We start from the raw sequence: 21802 nt of genomic DNA on the forward strand, positions 1-21802 counted from the left end.
CGGGGGCTGAGGGCATCCCGATTCACCTACTCCCTGAACAAAACCCTCCCCCGAACATACGCCGAACTGCTGGAGCGCGCATATAAGTATATGCGCGCGGATGAAGGGGCATCCGACCGACGTTTGGCCGAACCCAGAGGCCCGAAGGAGAAGCGGAGGAAAGGTCGGGAACCCGCCGAACCAAGCAGGCTCCCGACCGATAGTCGGGTCTCGCCACCCCGACGAATCCAAAAGTCACCCTGACGATGGAGTCCGAGACCGACGCATCGCAGGTATGACTCCTACGCCCCTCTCCCCGCTCCTCGTGCGCAGATCCTGATAGAGATCGAAGGAGCGGAGAATCTACGACGGCCTCGGCCTTTGAAGGCAAAAGGCCCCGACCAACATGGCTCGATCACCGATCGCCGAACCGACGGCCTCGGCCTCTGAAGGCAAAAGGCTTCGACCAACACGGTCGATCGTCGATCGCCGAATCAATGGCTGGATCATCGATCGCCGAAATCGACGGCCTCGGCCTCTGAAGGCAAAAGGCTCCGACCAACATGGCCGATCGTCGATCGCCGAATCAACGGCTCGATCACCGATCGCCGAACCGACGGCCTCGGCCTCTGAAGGCAAAAGGCTCCGACCGACACGGTCGATCGTCGATCGCCGAATCAACGGCTCGATCACCGATCGCCGAACCGACGGCCTCAGCCTCTGAAGGCAAAAGGCTCCGACCGACACGGTCGATCGTCGATCGTCGAATCAATGGCTCGATCACCGATCGCCGAACCGACGGCCTCAGCCTCTGAAGGCAAAAGGCTCCGACCGACACGGCCGATCGTCGATCGCCGAATCAACGGCTCGATCACCGATCGCCGAACCGACGGCCTCAGCCTCTGAAGGCAAAAGGCTTCGACCGACACGGCCGATCGTCGATCGCCGAATCAACGGCTCGATCACCGATCGCCGAACCGACGGCCTCGGCCTCTGAAGGCAAAAGGCTCCGACCGACACGGCCGATCGTCGATCGCCGAATCAACGGCTCGATCACCGATCGCCGAACCAACGGCCTCGGCCTCTGAAGATAAAAGGCTCCGACCGACACGGCCGATCGTCGATCGCCGAATCAACGGCTCGATCACCGATCGCCGAACCGACGGCCTCGGCCTCTGAAGGCAAAAGGCTCCGACCGACACGGCCGATCGTCGATCGCCGAATCAACGGCTCGATCACCGATCGTCGAACCGACGGCCTCGGCCTCTGAAGACAAAAGGCTCCGACCAACACGGCCGATCGTCGATCGCCGAATCAACGGCTCGATCACCGATCGCCGAACCGACGGCCTCGGCCTCTGAAGGCAAAAGGCTCCGACCGACACGGTCGATCGTCGATCGCCGAATCAACGGCTCGATCACCGATCGCTGAACCGACGGCCTCAGCCTCTGAAGGCAAAAGGCTCCGACCGACACGGCCGATCGTCGATCGCCGAATCAACGGCTCGATCACCGATCGTCGAACCGACGGCCTCGGCCTCTGAAGGCAAAGGGCTTCGACTAATGCGGCTGGCTAACTTGCCGACTTAGCTTCGACTAAGAAAGGCAAAATGCCAAGACGACCGCAGTCGCATTCGCGACATACCGATCTGGTCACGACCGATCGAAGGATATTCGGCTTGCCACCGTTTATCATACATCCCGACGCATACGTCCGACCAAGGGCTGGACAATGGATATTCGACTTGCCATCGTCATCCTATCCGAATACGTCGGATGCTACTCGACTATCAGATTCTGCAGAATGATCGTATCGACGAGCAACGTTCGGAGGTTGGCCGACCTCCGACCCGACGTGCATGCTCGACCTACAGTCGGGACGATCGATATTGGATCGTTCGTTGATGTGATCGCCAGAGTCGGGGCAGGAAAAGACGGAACACCACTCCTTTCGTCCGAAGCCGTCGCCCACGTGTTCACGCGAGCCAACACGACATCGGGCTCAGGAGTGGAGGGGGGCAACTGTTGGGGAATCCCCACCGACCGACTTACGGTCGAAGGGGCCGACTGGCCGACCCTGACTGGCCGACCCCGACGGCCGACTCCGACTGGCCGACTCCGACGGCCGACCGACCGACTGGCCGACCCCGACGGACGACTCCGACTGGCCGACCCCGACGGACGACTCCGACTGGCCGACCCCGACGGACGACTCCGACGGCCGACCGACCGGCTGGCCGACCCCGACGGACGACTCCGACTGGCCGACCCCGACGGCCGACTCCGACTGGCCGACCGACCGACTGGCCGACCGACCGACCGACCGACCGACTGGCCGACCGACCAGGAAGTCTGATGGCCGACTCACTCGCCGACCAATGGAGGGGCCCGACACCACTCAGCTGGCTACCGACTTTGGGTCGGTCGGCTCCTCCAACCACCGTACAGCCGCCAGACGTTGTCAGATCTGACACGGACATGCGGCACAGTTACCTAGGGGCATTGTCCCGCCGAGAGCCGGGTCAACCCTGGTGATTGGACGGCCACACGGCGACATGACGTTTTCACGGCGACTCTGACAGTCCACAGTGAGTTGACAGGTCCTCACTTGTCCGCGCCATTAATGACGGCGCCATACTGTGCTCCACTATATAAACCGGAGAAGGCAACAGTGCAAGGGATCGATCCGCCCGTCTCTTTCACATACGCAGGCTCGCTTTTCTCTCTCTCCCTCTCTCTTTCTCAGAGCTCTCTGTCTGCATTTCACTGTTGCTCAGTCACCTCTCTGATTTGACCGTCGGAGGGTCCCCGCCGGAGCCGCCTCCGGTCAGTGCGGACTTCTTTTTGCAGGTGCACGCTTCCCGGCGATCGGGCGACGAGGCGATTGGCCAGGATCTCAGTTTTTAATCAAGATATGGTGCAAACAAGAAGATTATCAATGCCGTGAGTAGTAGAAAATATATTGTTGAAAGAGTTGAAAGTGTGCGCATGCAGCAGCTCTTCAATCCTGTTTGATATTATGGGTCTCCCTTTCATGTCTTTTATTATCACTATAAACCATCATGAGTTCATGGCAAGTTCGTGCTTTAGTAGGCAATAACCGTTTCACATAGTAATTCTATTTCTAGTAATAAATTTTATAGCCAATTCTATCAATTCATTATCTTGAGTTATTTATATGATACACTACATAATAATTATTTTTTAAAAAAATACTAGTTATTTAGGGATTAAATCTAGAATCTCTCTAACCAGCTGAGTTGACGTCCATCCGCCGCCATATAATGACTCCAGGTTGTTCATCTCTTAAGGTTTACGTGTCATGTTATTCCCATGAATATGTATGCATCATAATTTTAGGCAAACAACCCCACACGCTTGGCCTCATTCTTGCTCTAAACACCGGCATTGCACGTGCTAAGTATCGCCGTGGTTATCACAGGAAAGCATCTTGGTCGTATTTAGCATTGGCGTGTGAATTATGGCCATTTCCAAATCTCATTTCTAAAAATAAAAATCATGTATTCCTCGATACTAGAATTTATGCAGATATGTGTTTAGCTCTATATCAATTATGTATTAGATAAATTTTAGATATTTATATAGAGTCAAAATTAAAATTAAAAAAAATTAATTGATTTTTTTTTTTTTTTTTTAATGAGATTTTGGATCGTGACATTCCAAGCCTTGAGAGATGGCGGCCATCTTGGAGAAGATTGGAGGAGTTTAAAGGCACGAGGAGATTGGCAGGAGGACCTTGTCATTTTTAATATTTATTTTAAGGGATGAGCGTCTTGAAAGGAAAAAGTAAGTTGGCAGACCCGCTAAACGAAAGATGGGCTTTTATGATGGCCAAAATGCCGGATTCATGCGAAAAGAAACGCCTATTTTTGTGATGGGGAGCACTTGGGTGCATTATTTATTTGAATTTTCATCTTCTACGAGAGGTGTTGCAAGGACTTACTTAGGATATGTTTGGTTAGTCATTAAAAAAATATTTTTTTATTTTTTAATTTTTAAAAAATAAAAATTAAAAAATAATATTTGATAACATCATGAAAAGTAAAAAATTAAAATAAAAAAAAATTAAAATAATTATTTTATATATAAAATAAAAATATTTTACTTTTTAATTTTTTTTTTTTTTACTTCCGCATATCTAAAACGCCAAACCAAAAAGTAAAGAGTCTGATCCTTTCTTCTTCATCGAGTTCTTCACCTCCCCACCCCCTTCTTCCTTCCTTTCTGAACCATTCTTCCTCGTCGAATTCTTCACCTGCTGTCTCCAAATGTTATTTTTTGTTTCATAGCAACGTGGTTATCAAACATATTTTTTATTTTTTTATATTTATTTAATAATAAAAATTTAAAAAAATAAAAAATATTTTTTAAAAATTAAAAATTAAAAATGTAACCAAACGCATCCTTAATTAATTAGAGGAATCTCATGGGTAAACTTCGAAGTGGTGTTTGGTTAGAGAACAAGACCCGTAATAGATGGCAATGTACATGTACAGTGATCTCTAGCGGCAGAAAGCTTGGTTCTGTAAAATATTGGGTGGATAACACCTCTCATTTCAATCAAAAAAAGAGAAAAAAAAAAAAAAAGATCATGAGAAACTATCGACTCCATGTATTAGTACATGCACTCTCTTTTTTTGCAACATATTATGCTCATAATTCTCAATGAAAAGTGCTTATGCTTATCCACGGTATAATAGTATTATCTAACCATCTTATTATTTATCAAAGTCTTTTTTTTTTAGATAAATCTATATATTGGGAAGATCCATATAGAAGTGTATTTAGTTTTAAATCGGTTATTCAGTGAAAAAAAATTTGGATATCTATATAGGATCAAAAAATTTAAATAATATTTAATTTTTGATTAATTTTTTTGAATGAAGTTCTGAATTATTATATATATTAGACTTGAATTTAAAACTAAAGTTCACCAAGTAATTGCCATAGCATTGTTGCAATGCTATCTCAATGCTTGCAACATGTATATACACAGTCGTTGGGATGTTTGACCGTTGTACATATGATGATATAGAAGATATCCCTGGAAGATAATGTAATTTCTTGAGACATTTTGATGCTGTAACTACTATTATTTGCAAGCAAATTGTGTAGTGCAATATCAAAGTAACCAAGAGCAATAGAAAACTTACAACCTACTCATCTATACATTATTTTGAACACTCATTTTATTTCTCTCTCCCTCCGCTGTCCCATTGCCAATATAATTGATAGCAATACTTTGTGTTTGTTACGAAGGTAACCTATCGATCAGAATAACTTCTCTCTTTGGGTGCACTCAGAGCGAGTCAATAAAATTGTATCAAATTCGGGTCTGAGATCTTGTCCCTACATCCATTTCAGACCGCTAATTTAACTTTTCACATAGATAAAATCTGCAATAAACATCCATGACTAACAAATTTAATTCGAAGATTGGCAGATGAATTTTTTTTTCCAATGAATAATTAGAACATGGTCTAATGATCCAAAAAATCAGATCTAATAATCAATAGATTCTAACTACAAACCTATAGATAATGGTTGAACCTTATCATAAAAAAAAAAAAAGTACGAATGGAATCGTGAGATAAAGAATATATTCCGAAGGATACCTCTCAAAAGAGAGACTATCTCTCCTATCATTCTTTGCTATTCTTCTATTATTTTCGAGCTTCAATTAATTTAAAAATTAAAAATTTTTTTACTGAATAATCTTCGATGAGTACTGATTTTTCCTACCGATTTTCTCTAATATTCTGATTTTGATTAGCATCCTATTTCAGTCGTACCAACATCCGGTCGGAGTCCCGCAGCAACGGTGCTGACGATGAACATCCAAAATTTCAGAATCTAAAGCATGCTCCAACACCAGTTTTTGAGGCCATCAACGGCAGAGGCGTGGCCATTGTTTATAAATAAATAACTATATTACCAATAATTACTTATTAATTTAGTCATATTAGCTGAATTGAATGAAGCCAGCACCCACCAACCCATAGGGATAAAAGCTGTCACCCATAGCCCCCCTCGGTGCAGGATGGAAGGAAAAGCGTACGGTGGCACAGATGCAGTCAATGGAAAAGCTGGAAGCATCGAGTGCGCCCAGAAGGATGGGCCAAAATGGCATACCATATATACATAATTTGTGCAGGAGACCGTTGAAACCTCAAGTAGCGCCAATATTCCTTTTAATTTAGGAATGGAGTTGGTTTGTGTGCAGGAGGCGATGGTCTTGTCCTCTTTAACATGCAAATTAGGAGATTTTTTTAAATAATATTTTTTTTATAAAGTATTCTGACATTATGATCGTTTGAAAAGTATTTTTCATCCTACCGTACAACGTGAAATCACGAGTTTTTCCGTTCTATCGTGCCATATGAACCTTGACAGGTGACATGGTGTTATTAGATTCGTGGATTGAATCTACGACTCCAATCAAATTCAAAATCATAAATTTTATTCATGATTTTTTTCCTACAACAGAGGATAGACGTACGTAGAGAAACCGCAAAGGTGCCAAAGTAGAAGGCGGGGCCAGAGAGGAGGGGGGCGGGGTGGTGCTTTGGACCGGAGCGGGAGATAGGGTAGGGGGCGTTGGTGTTGAGTCAGAGAGAGGGGCGGGCGAGAAGGGCCAAAAAAAAGGGAGGGGGTCAGAGCAGAGTGCGGAAGAGAGGAGAGTGGTGTTGAGCCAGAGAGGGGGGTGGGGGTGTGTGAGGGTTAGGATGCCCAACCATCGTGGGGAGAGGTGTGGATCAGGAGGGAGAAGGATAAATGATGGAAAAAAAAATAAAAATAAAATTATGAGCTCAATTCATGATTTCAATGAAATTATAAGTTAAACTTATGATTTCAATTTTTTTTTTTTAACTTACATCAATCTTCATTTTTCAACCCCACCCCACCATACTTAAAAAATATTTTATTAAAAATATATTATTTAAAAAAAATCTCAAATTAGGAGGTAAACATGTTGAAAGGAAAAGCTGGTCCGCAGACCCTCTTAAAAGAAAGCTGCCCCTCTCAGTGAAGGCCCCATGTACTGTACTCATACAAAAAGAAACTATTATAGGCATGATATTTCCAGAGCAATAAAGCAATAATCTATTATTCCGCCAGAGCAACCAAAAGAAGGCATCTTGTTTACGCCAGCAGTTTTGCTGCGACAAACGAAGAGTTTGATAAATTTTACTTTATCCATTTTAAAATAAATTATGTATATTAGCATTTACAAAGCACCATATACTGAATACCAATAATCTCGATTTTATTTGAGATAGTATATACATCAATAAGCCTAATCATAAATAATTGGACACTTGGGGAATACCATTATTTTCAATTTATATCTTGTAGGCGCTGAATGGCAACGTTAAGCGCAGAGGAGATTTCTTCTTTTCTTATTATTATTATTTTTTTTTGGGCCTATAACTTTTAGCAGCAATATTAAGTAGATATTCTCAATTATGCATAGAAATGTCGTAGTTACTTCCGAATACTATTACCTCCTCTCAGCTCGGCTTACATCATAGTTGGGAAGAATGCCCATTTTTATGCTCTTCAAAAACAACTCTTACAAGGGAATTTCTTCGCTGGAACTACAACAACTAAAAAAAGGACAAAACTAAAGCAACCCATTATCCAGATACAAAACCAGTTTGAGAGATATTGTCCTATGCCTTTACAGATTTTGTTGGTACCGTTTTGACATCCAAGTTGATGGCATTTGCTTGATCTGACATTGGAATCCAAGCAAAAGAAAAAAAAAAAAAAAAAAAGAATTTAGGAATACAATGATAGAAATAATGAAGAAGATGTTTAAGCTCTTGTTCCCCAGCAGTTGCTTAGTTACACTTACTTAAAGAGGGCCCGAGGACGAAAAATGATGCGCCGATAACAACGTAGCAGAGTGAGAGAACAAAACCCTTCATATAGTGCCACGTGCCATCCTGCAAAAATAATTATTATTTCCACCTAAGTTCGATATTATGGATGAAATATAGGAGATTACATCGATTTATAGCAAATTAAATGCATTCCAAATGGTCTCATTGTGTCTTTAACACAATATACTTAAATAAAAAAGTAAATATTTGAACTGACTAAATTTGGGATACAAACTCACACTCTTATGAATCACGTGTGATTCCTGAGCTACACATTGGGGCTATATGAAATCTGCAGATAACTATGGTGTATGTGAAATCATAGCATTTTTTGAGGAAGTAGATTGTAGTCAGCATTTGAATGCAATCAAATTCTGTTAGTTAAGCTACTGGGTTCACTTCAAACACATTTTAGTCATATTTTCATTTTCCTACTTTGGTTAGCAATCCACCTTTTCCTTTGTTGGACTAACAGAGTTTGAATTGATAGGTACTGTCAGTATATCAAACAACCATGAGCAATAATGGCTGAAGGGTTATAGATTTACCTGAAGGGTGAAGGCAATTATAAGGATCGACATAACCAGTGATCCGGTACCCAAGAGCTCGAAATCAAGATCCATGTAGATACCCTTTATCCATGCCACAATTATACTTAATGGAATCTACACATGGTCAGCATAATATTAGTGAATCCTATAAACATCAAGCAAAGAGGAGGAAACAAAGCTATGCTTTCAGGAATGGCTGCTTGAAGTCTCACCACAAACATGGATATCTGAGTTGATGAGCCAAGAGTGATGCCTAAAGTGATGTCCTGTATAATGTCCATATAGCTACTCAAAAAATTATGCATATTTTTTCACTTCATATGAGAATTTCAGAAACCATAAGTAAGAGCTCCTCTTACAATCTTGCTCTTGAAAGCAAAGATGATAGCAGCTGCATGTTCTGCTGCATTTCCAACAACAGGTAGCAAGATAACACTGATGAAGCTCACAGACATACCCCATGACTCTGATGCTGCCTAAGAAATTAAAGAAGAGAAAGTGTTGCTCCTTTAGGAACTTTAGAGGATTAAGATGAATGTTCAAAAAGAAAGATCAGACATGGATATGATGAACTTTTTCGATACCTCAATGGTAGTAACAACATAATCTGACAAAATTGCAACTGCAGAAGTCATCCCTACTAACCAGGCAAATGCACTCGCAAATCCAATCACTGGTGTATCTGAAACAGTGTCATCATCGCTATCTGCTGCATCCTGTTAATCATTGAAGGTGTTAGCCGTGGGTGGTGGTAGTGATACAACAGAATTCCTACTTCCTAGTAACAGAGAGTGGCAGGTCTGACTAATTAGTTACTTCTTCCTATTTCAAATAGGAAGAGTACATATTATCTTGATCCCGAGGGTGTCCTGGTTAGGACTGAGCCTTGGATCTTCTCTCGTAATGTTCCTACCTGCTTTTCCAAGGCCAAGACAGAAGATCATCAATCACTTGTTCACTGCATGAGCAACCATCACTTATTGTGTCCAATTCACCTCTATTTCAAGGCCAAGTTCACATAACATCTTCAAAACCTTTGTTATTTTCAAGTGGTGTTTTTCTCTCCATATTTGTTGAACCTTTCACCTAGATGAATGAATTAAACATGCATCAGTCAATACCTTCGTGATATCAGTAGTCCAATTGGTGGATGGAATTTAAGTGAATTTGGTTAAGGTAAGGATAGCTGTCAAACTCAGCTCATGAGGTCGACACACTTGATTCTTGAATTATTTTACTCACTTTTATTGTTGTAAGTGCTGTATATCTCGCTCTTATAACATTCTCAACCTTTATTTTTTATTTCAAATATTTGCTATCTTTTTCACGACCTTTACCCAGTATTTTTTGCGAAAGAGAGGAAAATCCATTGGTACCATAATTACCTAGTCTCAATATTTAGGATGCACTTTTTAAGGCTAGAACCTAGAGCCTGTGGTTGCTAAGTAAAAAGGTATGACTTTCAGAACAAAGCCCACTTGGTACTCGTGGATTACCACCTCCCAATTTCATCCTCGATGCCAACTGAAGACAATAGAGACCAGATTTCAACGAGCATGGGAACGGTTTCCGACTGACCTAAGGGTGTCAGGTATATGCCCTAGAACCAGAGCGTGTTCCCAGAGAACACGTGGATGGAAGCTTGGACCTCCGTTTCAGCCAAGGTGGCCGTACCTCGGCCATGGACAAGGCATGTTTCAAGTGGGCCCGAGCCGACCTCTGGCTAAGGTACACAGCATTCTTTGTTGATAGAATCCACTCTCCCTTTTTCAACTCCGAGATATTCAGATAAAGAAGGATATCTCCGTAATCAGATCGTGTCCTAAATAAAAATAAATCAATAACTATCGCTAAGCTTAATCTATGCACGTTAATTGGAAATCAACTAGACTCCAAGGCATTTACAACTCTAATCCCCTTCCATAAATAGGGGGTGTAGGGATCCCCAAGATAAGCCCTCGAAAAAAAACCACTCTCCTTCTCCTTGTTCTCCATCTCCTAATTTGAACGTCGGAGGGTTTTCTCCGAAAAATATCCCCGTGTGACTTTTTTGTAGATTCCAAACTGAAGTTCGGAAGGTTATCTCTCCACGTTGCTTCATCACTTCGGCCAAAGAAGTCATCCGACCTCAAGTGTGGGAGTTGGCAGCAACAATACCTTTACCCATCATTCTAATCAAGATTTACAGTCTTATAATTGTCAAATAATTCTTTCTTATACGTCCAAATTACATCGAATCATTGGATAAAATTCAAATTGCACCACAACTTCACTCGCATGCTTTACACACGACAGAGCCAAGAATTTGGTAAGGACTGGTTCGGGAATATTTTCCCCCTCAATTTTATCTGCATTTCTATGATCCTCTTGTATCAATCAACTAAAAGCACATGCAAGTCAACATACTCTCTCTCACTGTTCTATCCAGTGGAGAGCTTCTATAGTTAGTTGTTTTGTGTACCTCCTCTATTATGGAGTTTCTGTCTAATTTGTAGTTTGGAGTTCCAATAAAGAAAGTGGATCAATAAGTTTCGATTTTTTATCCTCTCTTATCTTGTTTCTTGTTTCCATTTTATATTCTGTGTTCTTGCCATAAATTTCTCTTATCTAAGAATAAGATGACTCGACACCAATCTGCCCTCCTAGTTTCTTAATGTCACCTAAACAAGTTAAGCTACCGTCTCAATGTCGCGACCTATTACAATATGTATTACGTGGTCAAAGTTGAAGGAAGTTCTAGAAAACCCCCAAAGAAAATTATAAATGGACAAATATCTAGTCAACCTCCATAATTAGGTCTCGTAAATACTTTGGGTGTTCTGAAGTAGTAGATGACCCGGGCCATCTAATTATATCCGTGCACAAGATTTGGAACCAACTCATCTCATTTGCACCACTAGCTCGTAGGAGACACTGGGTTCAAAAATCTAACCTCTGGCGCTTCAAAGAGTTGGCGATGGGTCTTCAACTGGAAGAAGAGACATCCGAAGTAGGCCACCAGCATCACAATGCTGCACGTTCTCGAGAGGTTCAGCACTGCTCCTGCCCCTGCTTTGCCCTCTCCGAAGCTCGCAGCGTGCCCATAAACCAACGCCAAGATATAGCACAGCGCGCCCAGCAGCAGAAGGCTCAAGTTCACGTCACTTTGCTTCTAAAAAGAAAAGAAGACAAAAAAAAAGCACTCGAACGAAGACAAAATGTTCCTACTACCACCACTTCTATATATATATTATACTGTTCTTCTACTTGTAGACTTGTTTGAAGTTTAAAGTGGTGTTTGTTTACACGTACTCGGTCGAAAGGGCGTTCCTTGGTGAAATTGGCGATGCCGCCGCAGAAGAGGGAGGAGCCGAGGACGAGGAGGAGGTTGGAAAGGACGGAGCCGAGGAGGGACCATTTGAGCACCGCTATCTTGTCCTTTTGGAGGGCCAGCAGGGCGATTATTAGCTCGGGTGCGTTGCCACAGGTGGCGTTCAGAAGCCCACCAACTACACAGGGTCGATCAATTATTGCTGTGTTAGCTAGTGAGGACCAAATGCCAACTATTGTGTTCCCTTTCTCTTTTTAGGCTTGGACCGTGCTGACTATTCGACAAAAACGCATGTCTCAGAAAGTCTCAGCCAAAAAGCTCGGCTAAGTACGAAAGTAATATGTGTTGGATTGTTATACCATCACATTATGTCTCCGCGCACAGGATGCACCACTGATCCCATAAGATTGAGGTGTTTTATCTATGAAACCTTATAAGTTGAGTGTTAAGTGGTTCGATTCGTGTTGAACCACCTCGTCTCTATAGACAGAGTTTTACTCTTTTTATCTTTTTGATTAATTAAGATGAAAACACCCTACTCAACATTGTTAAAAAGCATAGTATTTTTGGGTGCTAAAACAGATTCTTCAAGGTTAATTGTTTTCATGTTGGTTTAGCATAAGCATTTTGCATGCATGTTCAATTTTTGCGTCTGGATTTGGTCTGATTCTTTAAAGCCGGGTCAGGTCTAGGTTTGATCCAGCTCATTCGCTGTCAATTTATGATGATTAGCAGAAAATACCATACCAGACAGCGGAGCTGTTTTTTGCAAAATAAGAAAAAAAATAAAAACTAATTATTAGGAAATTAATTACCTGTTGGACCGGCGTAAAACACGATTTGCCTGTGTTGCAGAATTAAGATTAAAAATAATTAGAACAAATTAACAATGCAGTAGAAATGATTCAAGGTGTTGGTAGAGGGAGGTGAGAAACATACTCGCTTAGAAAACTCAACCGTTCGGCAAGAGGAGCGAGGCCTATCATACTCAATGCGAAGATCCAAGCCTGTTTCCTCCATTTAAATTTACAAAAGAAGACCCAAAGTTAATTAATTAAGTAATAAAAATGGGGCAATAATCTATATGCTCCAAAAAAAGAGAAAAAAAAAAATCTGCTAGCAGTCATACTTCTTTTTATTTACATCTCTTGGCTTTCACAGTGATACCGGCATTTGATTTTAGTTAATCTACGGCGGAAATGAATAATACCACAAGAAAAGTAGATGGATGACGTTCACTACTTGGACATCTGGTTTTTTAACCGGGCGCCACGAATTCTACGGTCCTGTAGGTGTAGCACACAGGCTTGTCATTTTGATTTTTTTTTTTTTTCCTCTTCCGCATTATGTTAATTACAGAGGAAATAAGTTTGACATCACATTTGTCAGAGTTTTAAAAAAGTTATCAATTCCCATGAACATGCTAAAACGTTAGGGACACGTTTGGTTGACGGAAAGTAGAGGGAGAAAGAAGTATTTTATGAGAAGTAGAGAAGGAGACTCTTGTTTGATTGGAGTTTTAAGAGAAAAAAAAAAAAATTTATGAAAAATTATTTTTCATATTTCATGAGAAGTAAAAATCTATAGGAGAGGTGGGTTTTGGCACTTTCTATGGGATAGAAAGTGATGATATCTTTTTTTTTTCTAAAATATTCTTTTAAGATCTACGGTTAAGATTTTGCAAAATATCAATGGATGGTTAGAATGAAATATCGAATAATGATATAATATTATATTAATATTATCTTAATATTTATATGAATATAAATCTAATGTTAATATTTATTAAAAATTTAAGAGCAAAAATGTATGGTTTTATATCCACTAAGGATATAATAGATATTTTACATAATTTTTTAAAAAAATAAATATTCAATCAAATATAAATTATTTTATAATAAATTATTTTTTATAATTAATTAAACATATAAAAAAAATAAAAAAATTATTTCTCGAAAAATAAAAAATTATTCTCACCAACCAAAACAAGTCCCATCAGCGTAGGAATTTCCTAAGGTGGACCCATGGCAACCTTAGATAGGCCAAACAACATTGCCTCTTAAATGATTAGATTGCAATCAGAAGTTTCGACCACATTCTAAATGCCAAAAGATTATCGTGTACCCACGCTAGAATTATATCTACCAGATGGTCGCTGTGATGGATGTGTATGAAATGAATGCATGAGCCCCCTTCCTAGCTATCTTGATCATTGCTTTGCTTGCCTATGGACTGCACTCATCCTATATCCTAAATGTACCAACAGTTATAAATCTACATGTCTCGTGATGCAGTTTAGATTCATTGAGCTCAAGTCTGACCATACTAACTAACTGATCAGCAGCAATGAATCACATGATTCAATATGATGTCTTAAAATCTATTAAGAGAATGGTTACAAATTTATGCACTCATAAAATACGTTGCGAGACGGTTATATCTCGTCCCATATGTTAAGCATACCAAGCAGTTACTGTATGTCCGCCTAAATCCCTTCGCTGGAGTTTGCATGTAACTACCCCCACACAGCTCATGAAAGAATGTGGTGGTGTTGGTCTTTGTGCAGAGTATATCCGGTGTACTACCGCCAGTTAATTGAACCGGATCGTAGTACAGTCTGGGCTAAAACGAGCTAGATAGATAAACCGAGTCACCAAAGTACATCATGCAAAGTAGAAATAAGTTTTCTAAACGGCTGCATTGCTAAATGGCTTACGTACTTACAACGAACCGGAGAGAAATTATTGCTTGCACCTGGTGCAAATTGTCCTTTTTACACCAGATTCACGTGGGTAGTCACATTAGACTGAGCTAGATAAGCCACAATGATGATCAACGTACAAGACTGGCAGCCTAGAAACTCGCTTCACAACTTAGAAATCCAATGCTGGATCTTAGGGTGGCAATTTTTTTTTCAATCTGATGGATACCTAATTCAATTCGATCCAAATGAGATGCGTTTTAAGAGACGGCATGAATATAAATTTTAAATAAAAAAATATTAAAAATAAATTTGGATCATATGGATAATAATATTTTAATATCATATGACATGTAGAGTATTAAAATATATATATATATATATATGAAGTTAGTTCGATCAGGAAAAGAAGTGAAACCACGGGATGGGAGGAGAAAAAAAGAAAGGAGAAAGGATCCCTGAACCGAGAAGAAAGGATCAATAGCCGAACGGGTTGGACCATTGTCGTCTAAAGATTTTCCGAAAGCTTCTTCTGAAAAAAAGAGAGGAGAAAAGATCCATGAACCGAGAGGGAGGGATCAACGATCAAACAGATTGAGCCATCGTCGTCTAAAGATTTTTCGAAAAATTCTTCGAGCACGCATCGTTAGATCTCGATATCATCTTCTTCCATCGCCCCGCCTTCGATCTCATGTCCCAACTCCACAAGCAAAAAAAAGAGACGAGGGCGATGGAGAGGCCAAGGACGAAGATGGTGCAGAGGTCGCCGCTCTCCTACGATCTCGCACCTCTCGCAAGAGAGGGAGGGGGATGGAATTACGGAGGACAAAAAGGAGGGAACAGAGGGATAAAAAGAAGGTTTGAAAAAAAAAAATATGATAGCAACCTCATTTATATATATATATATATATTAAATATATTAGATGTCATATTCAAAATTCAGATTGAGAATTTCAAATTTCAAACATAACCACTATTACTACACGAAGGTAAGATCTTTCATTGAAAAAAAAAATTAAACATATCGTAGATGAAAACTAATGCATCTATTTTAATAAATAAATATATATAATATAGAAATATATGATAAATTATTATCATTTCAGTGGTCCATCTATTTATTACCTTTCATCTTTTTTTTTTAATTTTTCTCCTCACCCTTTTTCTCTCTCTTCATGTGTTTATAGTGATTGTACCTTTATAAAAATTAAAAAAAAAAAAAAAGAAAGAGGGGATGCAACCTATGTTTTTTTTTCATATTAACTCCATTCCCAAATTCCAATCTCTACCTCTTTTCTATTTTCTTATGAAAAAAAGAGATGTGCAAATAAGTGATCGTATTTTACTTAATGATGATGATTCCGAAACAATTGATACTAAAAATATTGATTAAAAGAATGATTTCTCTGTTAACAAATTACAGAAATAATTATATTATTTTTTATTATTATATTATTTAAACAATCTAGATTAATATTTTTATTTAAAATATTTATTATCATCTATGATATTTTTTATATAATATTAAATTTTTTATTTATAAAAATATTATTTAAAAAATTAAATATATATCATACATTGTACGGGATCCTAAGCTAGCTTAAATAAAACCTAAAACTTGGATCTCCCAATCCGGCCACCCTGGCAACCAAGAGTCCTAGCGGCGGTCCAATAGGTCCGCGCTCTCCCTCACCACTAGCAGTGGCCCGTCGGGAGCTTGGTGATGGACGAGGATGATACCGATAGCGACGACGCCGGCGAAAGCTTGCTGGTGCTAATGGGGACTTGATGGTGGACAAAGAAGATGTCGACAGCGAAGGAAGGAGTTCGAGACCATTCGCTCAGAGGGGAGAGAGCAGCTAAGGTTCTGACAAAATCCTAGCCATCGTCTAAGCTTCCCTATTCGGCTGCTCCAAGCCTCCCATCCGATTGAGACTCCTGAGGAGTGGGGACGGAGGAAAAACCAAAGGAAAACAATGGAAAAATCAACGAAAATAAAGGAAAGACGGAAGAAAGTGAAAGACAAGATATTTTCCTGTATAGATCGGTCTTTCCCTTTTTTTTTTTTTTTTTCTGTTTCTTTTCTTTTTATTCTCTTTTTCGGAGATCTGTGGGGGAAGGAGAGCACCTGAGCGAGATCGGATCCGATTGGGGTTTTCTCTCGAGCATATTGGTTTTGTGCGATTTGTGGGGTGTGAGTTGTTCCCTTGAGGTTTTGAGAGCTTAATCTTGGTGAAAGCATGATATTTTGTAAGGTTTGGAGATGGGGCGTTGGTGGAGATGGGGACGATGGTGACGAATGAAGTAGTGGAGGGTGGCTCAGAGTGGGGTAAAATGAGAGATCGGATATATCCAATCCGACCCAATCCATTCTTGGAGTTCAATCCGACCCGAGATGGATACGAAATGAGTATGGATATAAATTTTTTTCTTACAGAATAGATATCGATATTGGTCCGACTCGTTGCCATCCCTACCGATCCCCATGTCTCTTCCTCAAGGAAGAGACAAAAATATCCAATACGCCTCCAGATGCATGGCTGTGGCCGGCCGCTTCCTCCACCGCATCACCGTATCCACCCGTTTCGCATCGAATAATAAATACGTCCCAATCTGTGGGACGAACCAGCAGATGTCTTTGGACGTAGATGTCTACCTACGTACCCAACACGCATACAGAGAGAGAGAGAGAGAGGGGAATGGCAATAGGAGGAACATACTCGGCCGAAATCGAAGCAATGGGCGGCGATGGCGAGGGGAACCGCAGGGAAGAGGGGGGAGAGCTTGGCCCCGAGGAATACCTCCTGGAGGTTGGCCAGCAGCCGCCTGAGGGGCTCGCTTCTCACTTTGGACAGCATCGAGCGATCCGACTGCTTCCGGAGCAGCGACGATGACGACACGCTGTGGCCCGTCCTCCGCGGCGGAAGCGCCGCCTCTTTTCCCCGGGATCCATCCTCCAGTCTCCTCTCCGGCGCCTCTTCCACCGAAGTCATCGCTCTACTCTCCCCCGCTATCCCTCGCGCTGGAATCGGACGTATAATTTGTGATAATGAAGCAGCCGTAGACGAGAGTGATCGATGGATGATTTCTCTCCGGCCAGAAGTCCAGCACGAAGCTACTTGGTTCGGAGGCTCTCTCAAGCTCAGCGAAAGGGGTGGTCACCAAGGAGGAGTACCCATGAGTTTGTGTCGTGTTGCGATGGGGTTCCTGTTCGCTGCCTGCAGACTGTGAGGTGACAGCGTCGTCAGCTTACACCTGGCCCTCGCCTTTAGGGAAGGGCCAGGGAAGATCAGGGGACTTGGGTTGGTGATGCGACCCGCCGCATGCGCGTACACAACCTAATGGATGGATCTTTGTCAGGGGAATTTTTGGATAGACCTCACCTACCATTAGATAAGATTAATAAAAAAATACTATATCAACAGAAGAATTCTGTAACTATCCAAGTACATTATTATTATTGAGGTGTTTACAGAATTTTTTAATTAAAAATATTGACATGATTTTTTTTTTTGATTTTATTTAAGAGTATATATACGATGGACTAAATCTATCCAAAAATTTCTGAACAGGTGGTGCAGACTTAGTAACCTTGGTTTAAGGATTGAGATATTATATCCTGATGCATGTACAAATATATGTGATGAACTAAATCTATTTAAAAATTTCTAAACAGATGGTGTAGACCTAGTAACCTTGGTTTAAGAAACGAGATATTAAATCCTGATACATGTACAAATATATGTGATGGATTAAATTTATCCAAAAATTTCTAAGCAAACAGTGCGAACCAAGGGCTGAGATATTAAATCCGGATTCATGTGCAAAGTCATAGGTGGGAGCCGCTCAACCGGTGGGTCCGGTATGTGGCCACGTTAGCCGCGCCGCGACTGCAGTTTATATATAAACTAAAGCAAGAGGGTGCTCGTTCCACGAAGCTTCCTCACAGAACTTGGCACTCGACCAGAAAGAAAGACATAAGGTTTATGTTCTGAAATTCTCTACTTGTTACTAGGAAAATTGTAGTATATATGGGGTTTGGCTACTTGTTTACCATACAATGGAATGGTAAGGGATGCAATCTAGGTCGGTTTTGAATTCAAAAATATCTGTTTCTCAATGCATGTTAAACAGCACACTGAATCTGGCTGTCCCCTTCCTTTGGGAGATTAGTATTGAATTTTGATGCTGCTGTTCAAACTCAAAGACCTGGAGCTGCCTTTATGATTAGGGATGAACATGGTACTTTTATATTGGCCCAAGAATTTTGCCTCTCCTCTTGCTCTATGCCTTATGCTGAGCTTTTGACAGTTTGGTATGGACTGACAACTGCAGTTCAAAAATTTAGAGATAAGAAATTCTATATTTATGGTGACTCTCTTACTGTCGTTAGATGGCTAACACACCCATCCTCCTGTAAAATGGTTGATCTCCTCGTTTTTAAAGATGATCTGAATGCCATAAATATGTTACCCAGTTGCACTATTTCACACATCTATCGTGATCATAATCAAGCTGCAGATTGGCTCACCAAACAAACACTTTTGGGCAACTACTCCTTCTCCTTGGGGGATAATTTACTTTCTCAGTTTGCTTTGATTCTGCAACATGATATAATGCACTTTGCTGATGTTAGCAATGTTAGTTACATCTCATAGTAGTTTTTCAAATTTGCATGATTTCACTGATGCTATTTTTCACATGTTCTGGTTCTCTTTCTTGGCCTTCTATATTAGCACGTTCAGAATGCACTCTTTAGTATCTTCTCTAGTTCAACTATATTATTTTTTTGGGCTAATTGGAAATAAGCAAGCAAGATACGACTCTTCTTTTTGAAGCGCAGGCTTCAGGCTCAACAGTTACAAAATATGCTATCGTTCAATATGCCCATCATCAGTTTAAGCTACTATATGATTTTCTAGAGTTACCTTCAGCTGACAATAGTGGTGCTGCTCCCTTGTTTTCTCCATTCCTGGGCTAATGGTTCTCATCAAACATTATCAGCTTCAGTTCCTCAGGATCACATGTTAATGGTGCTCCGGGGTTTTTCTTGTTGCTTGAACTCTAGATATTTGACTCTACTCAGATTCCTTATTTATAGATTTTGGGGCTTCAAATTCTTCAACACTCTTTTCAAATCCTATAGAAGTTTATGCAATGTTGTTTCACCAATGGCTGATACATTCTTCTACTTCATAGGTCATATCTCACGGATGAATTTTGGGTTGCTGCATTCCATCATACTAGGAACTGTTTGTTTGAATACTCTATTACAGATTTTTTTTCTTTTATGCAATCAAACAACTATATCAAGTATTATAGGTTTTGGTTTTGTCTTTGTTGATGGAGCCTACTTTTGTATCTGCTGGCTTCGATTCTGTTTCACCTCCTGTAATTATCTGCTTTTACTGAATAGCAGTTTATATTTTACCAAAAAAAAAAAAAAACAGCACACTGAATCTATGCTTGGGAGCCACTTTCAAATCATTTAGAGACAGTCAAACACGTCATCCTGGATTCAGGTTGAAATTAAGTTTTCGCTTTATAATGGACCTAGAACACACTCAATGGAAAGACACGTAATTTAAGAACGTTAATGATAACAAAAAATGTGTTGGTTACTTGCAGCAGTCATTATTTATGTCTTAATGAAAAGCTTGAAGCAAATTCTGTAATGAAACGGGACAGAGATAGCGACGTGAATAACATGATACCAACCACCACCAAATTCGTCATGGCACTTCACTACTTTTCTCAAAGTCTTTGGATTCATATAGATTGGTCTTCTGGAGATGAGGAATATTGATGATTAGCACTTCTATTAGTCTTGGAAACTTTATCATGCAAGCTGGACCGTACATCAAACCTTTTAGCAAATTTTGTGGGCCATACGTAGCTGCATTGTCGTAACCTTCCTTTGGGTTGTTGTAAGCCCAATTACTTTGACCATCAGTTATTTTCCATCACTTAGAAACCTGTTATCGCCTTTTCTTTTTCCAGTGTACTTTTAAATTAACTATATCCATTCTCGGAAGAAAAATACCTTATTAAACGAATGGACAGATATTTCCAATGTTTGAACATAGAATCTCCTCAATTAGGAGGAAACTAAGGGCCACAACCTAATTTTCTATATTGTTGGTCTATTATATATTCCACGGTTTCTAATTCATGACTTTTTACAGAATCATTAGGGAAAGGTTCTGAAACTTGCATAGGGGCGTATATATTTTGCCACTACATCACATCCAAGAAGGCCAAATTTTTTAGGTCAAGTCATCAACCAGTCCACCGACAGAAAAAGAAATAAAAGTTGAAAAGAATCATATTAATTGAAACGGTTAACGTCTTGTCGAAAATTTTGTGTACACTTCGGTTTAGCAAAAGCTTCGTAATTGCACCAATCATTCCCTTGTGCTCCATAAAATTATAAATCCGCTAGCACCAGCCAAAGACAGTGCCATCGACCTTAATTCCACTGTCAAATTTCAGTGTCAAGACATATGAAATAAGGCAGTATTGAGATCCTCTGCAGGGTTGATGTGCCAAAGACACCAAATACATTAGACACTGGTGTTAAAGGGCTCTCTCCAATGTGATAGATAAAAACATGTTGTAAGCCAGCATACACTATGGAATCTACTAAAAATGTAAGATTCTTTTTGAAAGGAAATATTTTACCCATCCTTTGAATTGAATCTGATTCTGCTATGTTATCCTTATTGCACAACTAGGGAGTTTGATCTAAGAAATAGAAAATTGCGGGAAAAAAATTGCATGTAAAGGATCTGAATGCGGTCAATGGAAACAGTGGATATATGAAACTAAACTTCATATGTTATGGAATAAGATTTTAAAAGATGAGTAAATTCAGAGTATTCTCGAATTCCAACGTTAGATCGGACAAACTGATTATTTTATGATCCAAATTTTCCCTTCCAACTTTTCTCTTTCAGCCAGCTAGACGAGTGGTGGTGAAGCACCTATTTAGCAATTTAAACAGATACCGCAGGTCTTACACATGTTTTCACTATAAAAAAAAAAAAAATTATGATAAATTTATTTATGATGAAATATTTTTTCATCATAAATAAAATTATTTATGATAAAAAATTATTTTTATTGTTAATAATAAAATATTTACAAAGAAAAATTTTTCGTCGCAACTAATTTATATCAGCGACGGAAAAAAATTTCATCGTAAATATAAATTATTTACGACGATTATTTTCATCATAAATAATAAAATATTTATTTTGATTTTAAATTTTTAAATTATAGTGATGAAAATAGTTTCATCGTAAATAATATAAGTGTTTGCGACCAAAACTCACTTTCCGTCGCAAATATTTGTT

At 40.2% G+C, this 21802-nt stretch overlaps 1 protein-coding gene across 2 annotated transcripts; it reads right to left on the reverse strand.

Moving 5' to 3' along the window:
- Positions 1-7463: 7463 nt before the first annotated feature.
- LOC105032197 (vacuolar cation/proton exchanger 1a) lies at positions 7464-17679 on the reverse strand. 2 transcript variants are annotated; one of them, XM_010906575.4, is made up of 11 exons: positions 17168-17676; positions 12686-12753; positions 12562-12590; positions 11728-11924; positions 11369-11587; positions 9021-9152; positions 8796-8912; positions 8649-8702; positions 8434-8550; positions 7858-7948; positions 7464-7734 (listed from the first exon to the last, which is right to left on the reverse strand). In XM_010906575.4, exons 1-11 carry the CDS (start codon positions 17438-17440, stop codon positions 7673-7675), a joined length of 1359 nt encoding a protein of 452 aa, XP_010904877.1. In that variant the 5' UTR covers positions 17441-17676; the 3' UTR covers positions 7464-7672. The 2 variants fall into 2 exon arrangements, 1 of the variants encoding a protein (XP_010904877.1); XR_002163327.3 differs by lacking the exon at positions 7464-7734 and having other exon boundaries at positions 8649-8721; positions 17168-17679.
- Between the last annotated feature and the right edge of the window lie 4123 nt (positions 17680-21802).

Source organism: Elaeis guineensis, chromosome 7 (assembly GCF_000442705.2).
Source record: "Elaeis guineensis isolate ETL-2024a chromosome 7, EG11, whole genome shotgun sequence".
Lineage (NCBI taxonomy): Eukaryota > Viridiplantae > Streptophyta > Magnoliopsida > Arecales > Arecaceae > Elaeis > Elaeis guineensis.